Below are 10,000 nucleotides of genomic sequence, written 5' to 3'. Positions count from 1 at the left end.
TTCTAGGATGCAGCGTGCCATACTGCACTGAAAGTCTTAATGTTAACACTCAGTATAATTGTGGGTTATTAGTTATTAACGGCCTTTTAGCTTACCATGAGTTACAGCAGGAGACTTATCGCAGGAGACGGACATTGTCATGTACAACACTCAGAGAAACAACTGAAGATACCATACTTCTTGTCTAATGCATTGGCTGGGGTTACTATCTCCTACCAACAAACAGTATTGAGGGTTTTGGTGAAACAAAGAGGAATCCTAAGACTACCTAAAGGCAAAGCAGCACTAAAGGAATGTCATATAAAGTATACATGTTGCATACCGGAAGCTAAGGGTACCCATGACATCTGCATTAGACGAGGGGAGCGTAACCTTGGTATCCTCAGTTGCTCACTTACGTGACGGAAACAGAGCCTTTAAGGTGTGAAATGAACACTCTTCTTCTGTTTTGCCAAGCGGGTGAGAAAAAGAAATGAAACAAAACAATATGGTGATGGCATTTCAATAGTTTGCACTATGACAAATGGCAAATTAGAACACACGGAAAGAAATATCTGATGACACCTATTAATATTTCAACAATTGCATTATTTGTTAATAAACACAAAAATAACATCACATATTTACATTTAGGAAATAATTACTTCTGAAATTATTCTCCGATGGCAACATAGGCTAAGTGACCTTTGCGTGCTACTTTACAAGAAAGCAATATACAAAACAAGGCGTTCAGGAGCAGATACAAAAGTTACACTAGACTTATCTTTTTATAAAATGTTCAAGAGGTCATGCATCTGGACTATAGGACATGCTAAGCTACAGACTACATAGTTCATCTTTCAGTACAACAAAACTATTTACTCTATTATAAATGATTTGAGATCAAACACAGAATATATTCATAAAGCATCTGTTCGAATGCTAAATATGCGTGTGCAAAAAGTGTTAACTGCTGTTTTTCAAGACATGACAGAACAAGTAAAAAGCCTCCGTTTTACTCTCATTGAGAATGCTTTATGAATACAATAGATGTATTATACAATGCACAACTTCCCCCCTTTCACAGCAGTAAACATGGAAAATAAAAGTACCTCTGTCAAGTATTAGTCTTAAAGTTTTATTTTTTTCATAGATCTTAAGACATCTATTTATTTACAGTGTAATGCTCCAAAGTCAGGAATCCCATCGCACTTCAATGAGACACACACGCACGCACAGACACGGTACTAAAGGAGATAAGAGGGAACTGAAAAGAGTAAATGGATGACAAGAGGGCTAGTACTGCGAAGGAGCATGTACCCTTTTGGTCTTTATCCGTGCAGGAGTGTCCTGGGGGTATCGAGATGGTGAGTCAGTGAGAAAAACCTCCACATCATCAGGCACTTCTTCTAGAAAGTTGGAAGGAACGAGTCCCTTGTGTCCATTGAGCTCGCCCTGAGGAGGACACAAGGACAGTGAGACATCTGCTAACTTGCTAACAGTTACATTACTGGAGAGAAGGGAGAGAAGTCTTCATGTACACAATCCAGTGACGCTAATCCTCCAACCGTAATCAGATTCAGCAATACATTAAATAACCCGTTTTATATTAGGTTTATAAGGAATACTTTATATTCTTGCAAACCTCCGCGGTGAGCGATAAATACAAACACTGAAAGAAGTCTTGATGAATTGCAAAAACTATGTCAAAACAATCTTTTGCCGTGTAATCCAGGTCTCATTTATCAAGTCGTAAAACACTTCTATGTCTCGTTGCACAGCCGCGCTACTCGTCCCTGCAAGTGATTCTTCGCTCGCCGTGGAGGCATGCAAGAAAAACACGTTATTAACATCATTCTTAAACATTTGCATATTTCCTGTGCTGATGATTGAACAGGGAGAATTGAATGCATGCCCAGGTCCTGGAGGTGCTTACACTTATGATTACACAGATGTGTTTATGTAAAACTGTACCTACTGTAGTACACCTGTAAGGATGCATTGAACTCTAAATAGTCACTTACATAGTAAAAGCCATCTTCATCTATTTCACCAAAAACTGTGATGACGTCACCGGCACAGAAAGTCAGTTCAGCCTGTCGAAGAAGAAAGAGCCTTGAGATTCTGTCAAACATCACATGTACTAGAGCAGACAGCTTTGTACCCTCCTCACCCTCAACTCACCTCTTCATTCAGTCTGTTGCCCTCATACTGTGTCGGTGCCATTGACAATAGAAAGGTGAGAGTAAGTGAAAGGGGGGGGGGGGGGGGGGGACAAAGAAAACAGCACGGGAGAGTAATTCAATGCTCTATCTTACACAATGCTAACTCCTCATTCACCTGTACATATTTCCCAGAATCGTTTCTGAATAGTTTGACGTCATCTTGCCTCTCGAGAGGAGATGGATCCCACTCGTATGAAGCGACAGCAAGGAGATGGTTAGCTTAGCGCGACATAAAGACTGGAAGCAGGGAGCAACAGCTGCCATGGTTCTGTCTGAAAACCTGCCCACCGGCCCGTCTAAAGATCACCAAAACACTTTGTCTAATCTGTCGGCAGTAATCCTCTGTGCAGTTGCACTTTGCCATGAAGAAGAAGGAGAAGAAGAAGAAGAAGAAGAAGAAGAAGAAGAAGAAGAAGAAGAAGAAGAAGAAGAAGAAGAAGAAGAAGAAGAAGAAGAAGAAGAAGAAGAAGAAGAAGAAGAAGAAGAAGAAGAAGAAGAATTCCAGACAAAGCTACCCTGTTGAAATTCACGCACTACGCAAGTAAGTATACGTATAGTGTACACAGTGTACTACGAGGACGTGTAAACAGCTAGCTCGCGCTCAGTTTGTAACCCTCTTAAAACTGCAATTTGTCGCTTCTACATTTGTGTTTTTGTGCAGATTAAATGTTAATTAGAGATGCTGACAGAGCCAGTCTTTGTGCTAAGCTAAGCTAACCGTCCTCTGGCTGTATACTCAACGGTCAAACACGAGAGTGGTAACTCATCTAGCTCAGCGACAGAGGGAATAACTCTAACCCCCAAAATCCATACAATTCTGAATTGACTAAACTAAACAGGGAACTTCTTCATCTTTGTTAACATGATGGTGGTGACAGACAAAGTGAATATCTGGAGCCCCGGGAGGACAGTACCTCTACATCGACGTTAGGGGAGCTCTCTCGGGGGTCGTAGTCGTACAGCGCCACCATTCTCCGTGTTGACATGGGATGCTGGCGGCCACTCCGCCTGTTCCTCTCTACGGAGAGACAACGTGACGATAGACGAGACAAACGATTAATCAGTGGGAATAATGTCACAACGTTACTGAAGGATGTGATGACCAGATACATTAACGGCCTTGCAAGTCCAACACACTTTGCAATCTGATCTCCTGGTTTGCAAGTAAACTATTCTTAAGTTCATAGTTAGGGAACGTTAGTGACAGCAAATGTAGTGGAAATTAGCTAAAGGCAGTTTATAGATGAGTAAAGATGGTGAGAAGGGTGCAAAGAAGCAGTAAAGATGAAGCAGAGAGCAGAAGAGCATCTCACTGGACACAGACCTCTCTTGGACTTTCTGGACCTGCGATTTATTGAGCGGCCATCTTTGAAACGGTCACAGTTCACTTTACAGGAAAGCAGAAACACATAAGAGTATAGGAAAGAATAAATGTGTCAGTAAAAGGCAGAAGAGCATTAAGTTGGTCAAATAGACCAAAGGGCAAAGTAAAAAAAACTAAACAGAAAGAATGTGAGCTGGTCTTGAAGGAAGTCTTACCTAACTTCTCCACAGGAGTGTTGAGTGGCAGGAAGCCCTGTTTCAGGAGCTGGTCCATCATATCGTCATCCTCTGTTTGGATCTCAGAGACCATGTTACAGGGGATCAGACCCACGCGGTCTCGGATCTTCGCCCTGTAGAAGCCATCTGTGTCTTTGTTCCCAATGACCTAAAGGAGCAACAAAGTGTCAGGGGAAGAAACGAGGACAAGTACCATATAAAGCTTTAGCTAAGACATTTGAGTTTAGGGGATTTAAAGACATAAGAAATGTAACATCTATTTCTTTAGCTAGTAGTGTCTAAGATCTTCACCTTGATGATCTGGCCCTCCTTGAATGGCAGCTCCTCATCAGCGGCGTCGGGGTTGGGAGACATGGACATGGGGTCGTAGTCAAACAGAGCCACAAACACGCGCGTCGTCGTCGTCGTCGTCTCCTCCGGCTCCGATTCGTCATAGTAATCCGGAGTGCGCCGTCCCCGCCCTTGTCTGCGCACGCCATAGCCGTCTGAAACATAGAGGAGGCCTCTGCTGCTACTACCAGCCTTATACAGCCACGCTGGCTGTAGAGGCAATGAGAGCAGAAGATGTCTCTTTGTTAGAGCTGACAGGGGAGAGGGCGATGAGATGCATGTGTGAAAAAAGAGCCAGCGGTCGAATGCCATAATTATGCTTTTAGTTTTTTAATTTCTTTCACTTTGGAAATGATACTCCTGTTGTGTTCTCGCACTAAAAGCAAAGGGTGCTTTTACAAAAGAGGCTCGGTACAACCGTAGCACATGGTGGGTTCTTCGTTCACACATCTCTGCTTGCTGGCGTGACAGTCTCTAAACATCATAGCACGGTGACAGCACAGTACAACACAGCACAGACGGGAAACACATGTCAAGCAGTTTTTGGGGTGCAAGGGAAACTGAACGACTGCACACCAGGAGGACACAAGTAACACTGCACTATTGTTCATTGCTGTTTCACTGCCTTATCTCACAGAGGCTGATTAACATGCATGCTTTCCCAGGATTGGACACGATGAGGAGAGTATTCCTACATCAAATGCAGGTGTACGGTCATGCTTTCAGGCCACATCTGGAAACAATGTGCAGCGGAAAACGGGCAAAGGAGGCACGTTCCCAAGGGAGACACCACATCCAATGCCCCAGCAGTTCCTGGCAATGCAGATATCAGTGAGGGGGAAGGGATGGTCCTGATATCAGCTCCCCATGCTTCTCATGGATCACTATGGCAAATGTCTCAATGGTCTGAATGATAGCTCAGAGATACCGATACTTACTAAGCAACTGAAATGTGACTTTTGAAAGGTGCAAGATGTGCTTCAGTCTTTCCTTCTCACTGTATTGTAAACGGCTCATGCAAAATTAAAGCAAACAGGCTACTGGCTCATGAAGGCGGGAGGAGAAGGAAAAGACGAGGCGGCAGAGAAGCTGAAGAAGAGGAGAGAGGGCTAAGGTGGGGTGGATGGGAGAGTGGCCTGGTTATGGAGGGTGAATTGGAAGAGTCGGAGTGAGTTGGGGTTTCTTGGGATTGAAGGAGTAGGAGTACATACAGGGAAGGGATTTTCATTCTCCAAAAAAACGGGAAAAGTGGCCAGTCTTTTGTTTCCCCTGTCAGCTTTATTCAGCTAGGATAAGCTAAACTATACAAAGCGGCTAACTGTCACGCACAGAACAAAGGCCACCATATCACTGCATGTGTGTTCGATTCTTGGCCTTTTCTGGCATTGTGAAGGTAAGTTGTCATTGTCAGCTGCACCACATACCATATTGATCCTCTGAGGACAAAGATCGCCATATCCTGCGCCGAGCTACACTGCCATAGTAAACATCCTCCTTGACGGGTGAGAGGTTCCCCTCACTCCCCTCACTGTTACTGTCCATGGTGATCTCTACAGAAGACACCAATCACAACGTTACGGTCAGAGATCCCCCGCACACACACACTCTGCTCTACCCCATGGCCCATTCACTCATGCTGAGACAGTAGGATGATGAGGTTGCCCTGAGGTGGGGGGGTGTACAAGGCAACAGGTTTCACTCTGGAGTCACTGGGTGTAAAACAGCAATGCTTGCACTGTTGCGGGGAGGTCAAATTGGTTGGTCATGTAAACATGTTAACCCACAGTAGGCACAGGCATAGGGAGTGTATCTGGGATAACTTTCCTGCAAAACTGCATGTGAACATTTGGCGATTCCAGCTCGTGAGGATGGACATCTACAGGGTGTGCAAACACCCCACAAAATAAAGGTCTACGTGGTTGTTTAAGCTCTATGGAAGAGATGTACAGCTCGGCTCACATGGGTAAGGGTAACACATGGTATAAATAGCACAAACATCAGTGGCCCTGCAGGTGGGGATGACGCGTCTCCTCGTGTGGTGACCTCACTAACCAATGGATGGGATTTGCCGTTGCTGAGGGGGGTTGCCGATGTGAACCGGCCTCCTCCCCGAGTGGTCCAGTCGGTCAGCGTTTCCATGCGATGAGGAGTTCCCAATGATCTTTAGAGTAAAAAACAAAAGACGAGAAGTTGGAACAACAAACCGCCTGCATTGAGAAGATAAGTAAACTTTAAAAAGAATCCCACAATCCTGTTAAAACAACAGAAAAAACCATAAGGGCAAATGATGTGACTTCCATTTGTCCTTAGGGAGGCAAAATAATAGTACAAATAAAACAATAAAGGCAAAAAAACCCAACAAACCATCAAAACAAGTAAATTAAATCAACCCCCAACACAACAACATGGACTGGGGGTCAGAAAGGGGCAGATGTTTATCTAAAGACCATTTGTTTGGTTGGTTTTGTTCTGTGCATGTCAGCTCCTTGATGAGAACAGAAAGCAAATGGCAGCACAGTAGACACGATGAGTAAAGAATAGAGAGAAAGAGTGCAAGTGAAGAGAGTTACAGTTGAGGTAGAATGTGATCGAGAATGGATAAAGATGTAGTAAGATGGGCAAAGCCATTATAGCTTCAGCCTGGGGCGTTGCATCACAACAATCAAAACATTTAGCATGTGAAAACTGCTGAAACAAGTGAAAGAGACAAGCAAGAGATGATGCGTATGGGTTGAAGACTAAATGAATCACCGCAGGCTGCAGAAGTCTTGATCTGGCCTAATAATGAATGTGAAGCAATGAGAGGCAGGAGATGCTGAATTAAAGCTTCAAGCACAAGGTGGAGCGATACGGCTGCAGCTCTAGAGGGCGAGACATGGAGAGCAACAAATGAAGCCGACAGCTGGCAGTGAGAGGGCAGGGGAAGAAGGGAGCAGCACTTTCCTTTAAATGGAACCTTTCCCCTCAAAGACATAAGAAGTCAAAACTTAGTTAAATGGCCTTTAGGTAATTCAAAACTTTACTTTAAAATCCACCTGACATTCTGAGTACGAGCAAAGTCACTCACACGAAACAAAACATCAAGTCAGACCAACCATGAACATGTGATAACGTGTCGTAAGATGAAAAACAAAATGCCAAATGAAAGAAAGAAACGGGGGTAATCATAAAGAAAAACAGACAACAGTAAGAAAACAGAATGGCTGCAGCTTGCTGATGGAAAGTACAGCAGAAAGTCTGAATCACACACCAGCGGCTGGTCCCGGTTGAGCCTGGACAAAGAGTGGGCCCTAGCCTCCCTGTGGGGGCTGTAATAGACCCTGTCCAGCTCGTCCAGCCTGCCCTCGCTCAGGGCCCCTTCCCTGGAGTAGTTTCGCGGCCCAACCTCCCGAGAAGACCCAAAGTGCTCCCTGTTCCTAAAGTCACCCCTGTGTACCGACTTGGCTGCAGTCACTGGGATGTCAGAGAACTCCTCCTCTACGCTGCACTGGCGAGACAGAGTTCTTTTACGGCCCATAGCCAACGCACGCCTTTCTACCGGGCCTTCACAGTGAATGATGTGAACGGGCCCCCGCATGGGGCTCCCATGAGTGTAGTACCCTCGGTAACCTCGGCCTAGAGAGCCTTCTTCCTCACTGCCGCAGTCCAAACCACTGTCAGGACTCTTGGTGTTCTGGCGGTTGGGTCGTACCAAGTTGCGGTCGTCCGCGCTGTAACAATAGCGGCTGTCAGTGAAGCGAGGGGAGGAGCGCTGGCGCTGCAGGGGGTGGGAGTTCTTGCTGGGGGCCTGATGGTTGTTCATGTGGCCGTCATGGGGGTACATCCTCCGCTGAGTGTGCGGCGTCCCTGGCCGGCCGCCCTCTGGGCGTCGCTGGCCCATGCTGTCCACGCAGTCCGCCTCTTCCTCAGCCACCTCCGGGATGCTGTGGAGACGCTTGCTGCGGAGCGACTTCTGCTTCACCACCTCCCTCTGGAGGTCCCAGCAGTCTCTTTCCCCCTCTAAGTCCTGACGCTTGTAATATGCCTTCAGTCATGAGCAGGAGGCAAAGGTCCACAAGTTCACAGTTCAATTCAAAAGGTTCAGTTTAGATTTTTGTGAGGAGGGTTGAAACGATTGTTTCGGAGGTTTTAGAACAGGCAGGAAACAACACAGTATGTGAATAGAACAGATGGGGGGGAAAGACAAAATAAAGACAGAATTAGTTAATTGTGGCAATGTAGTAAGACGTGCAGTCTCATTCCGTGAGGAGGAAAATGGCATGCTCTGTACAGGAATCTGAGAAGGCTCAAATGTGGAGTGGTAACTGGTAAACTGAGCGTGTGGAAAAGGGAATTTTGCTTGTGAGTAATAAGAAATATCCAACAAAAGGTAAGTGACAGTTAGAGTTAGTGTCCCGGGTGAGGGATAAATGAAAACATCAATGCAGATGAAATGAATTAATAAAACTTATGGAGCTGAGTGAGTGGGAGAATCCGCTGCATACTGTATAAGGACTCAATTTAAGATGTAGAGAAACATACAGAACTTCCTTCACACAAAACAACAGCAGAAGTAAATTTGACAATCCAGATTTAACTTTTTCTATCTATCTAATTAAAATATAAATATATTATTACTATACATGTTTTAAAACAAGTACAGAAGTATAAGGCAGATGGATAAAGTGCAACGTGTAGATGGTGATGACCAAAAGGAGATGCAGCATTAGGTGAATACACATTTAACTGAACAATAACAGGGACAATCTTACCAAATCTGACTTTGTATTGTCTTATAGTAGCAAGTCTAATATAACACAGAGGACCACTACAGCACCCCTCACTCTCATGATTGCCTTGACATCCCCACTGACGACCAAATGAAGACAGGATCATGTACAGACAATGTTAACATTTACATTGACGATAGAACAATTAAACTTTAGGACATGACGGACATACACAAGCGTGAATATTTCCATTTAAGTACTCACTTAAATGAGATTCCCATATGCACTTGATATGCCGTGACCCTTTCGATACAGTACAGTGTATTAACATTTGCACTTCAATATCACACTTGACTTTAAACACTTGTAACACTCCTTTGGTGCAGCATAAAGAGCATCACAATGCAAACCATCACAAAACATTCTGCGTTTAGTTTACAGGCCTGCTCCTTTAGCATGCGGTACAGTGAGGTAAACACAGCCATTCCCATGAGCTCAGCCTTGATTGACTAAAGCAGTGCTGGAGCGACCGGGTGTAGGAGCAGGGGTGGGGAGGCTGATTCAGCTAACACAAGCCAGGGGAGCTCAGCCAGGCAAAGCCACGACGGGCCTGGTTGTAGAGCCTGTGAGAGAGAGCAGGTACCTCTGCAGGTGGCAAGAACCTCCCTCCCTCCCTCCCTCCCTCCCTCCGGTCACTACAGAATGAAGGTGTGCAGTTTGTACCTTAAGAGTGTTGTGAGAGTTTATACTGCGCCTACGGCCCTCCTCCAGTTGCATCTCAGAGTAAAGATCTTCCTCGTCCTCCTCCATTATGTCGGACAGGTCCGAACCTCGGCTACTCTCTGTGTGGTACTCCTCACTGTGGCTGTAGTGGTGATGCTGTGGCTAAAGGGAAAGGAGAGAGAGGAGCGTATGAGGTAGAGAGCAACAAGTTCCACGTTTTATATTCTTATCTTTTATGCTGGATTATGTGGCAATAGTCACCGTTACCAAAGAGACGAAGACAAGTGTCATGACTGATGTCGCCTTGAGATTCGGACACCTCCATACAAGTGCTTTTGTAAATAAACAACTGATAAACATTCACTGATTGTCTGAGCACTAAGTACCTGTCTGCCCAGCTCTGAGCCTCTGAGGAATTCATCCACCGAGGCTCCTCTCCTCCTGGCATGAGGAGAGTCGTAGCCATCCTCCTCC

General features: G+C 45.2%; 1 protein-coding gene across 1 annotated transcript in view; it reads right to left on the bottom strand.

Annotated features, from left to right (window-relative positions):
* Positions 1-10,000, bottom strand: part of rimbp2b (RIMS binding protein 2b) — a 76,454-nt gene that overhangs the window by 4,872 nt on the left and 61,582 nt on the right. The window contains 8 exon segments of the mRNA XM_029439018.1: positions 1,300-1,434; positions 2,004-2,075; positions 3,119-3,222; positions 3,744-3,912; positions 4,056-4,249; positions 6,147-6,255; positions 9,527-9,688; positions 9,913-10,000. The exon segment at positions 9,913-10,000 is cut by the window's right edge and continues 15 nt beyond it. Coding sequence (XP_029294878.1) covers positions 1,300-1,434; positions 2,004-2,075; positions 3,119-3,222; positions 3,744-3,912; positions 4,056-4,249; positions 6,147-6,255; positions 9,527-9,688; positions 9,913-10,000 — 1,033 coding nt within the window.

Source organism: Cottoperca gobio, chromosome 9, assembly GCF_900634415.1.
Source record: "Cottoperca gobio chromosome 9, fCotGob3.1, whole genome shotgun sequence".
NCBI classification, from domain to species: domain Eukaryota; kingdom Metazoa; phylum Chordata; class Actinopteri; order Perciformes; family Bovichtidae; genus Cottoperca; species Cottoperca gobio.
This window is presented reverse-complemented; position numbering and strand designations above follow the sequence as displayed.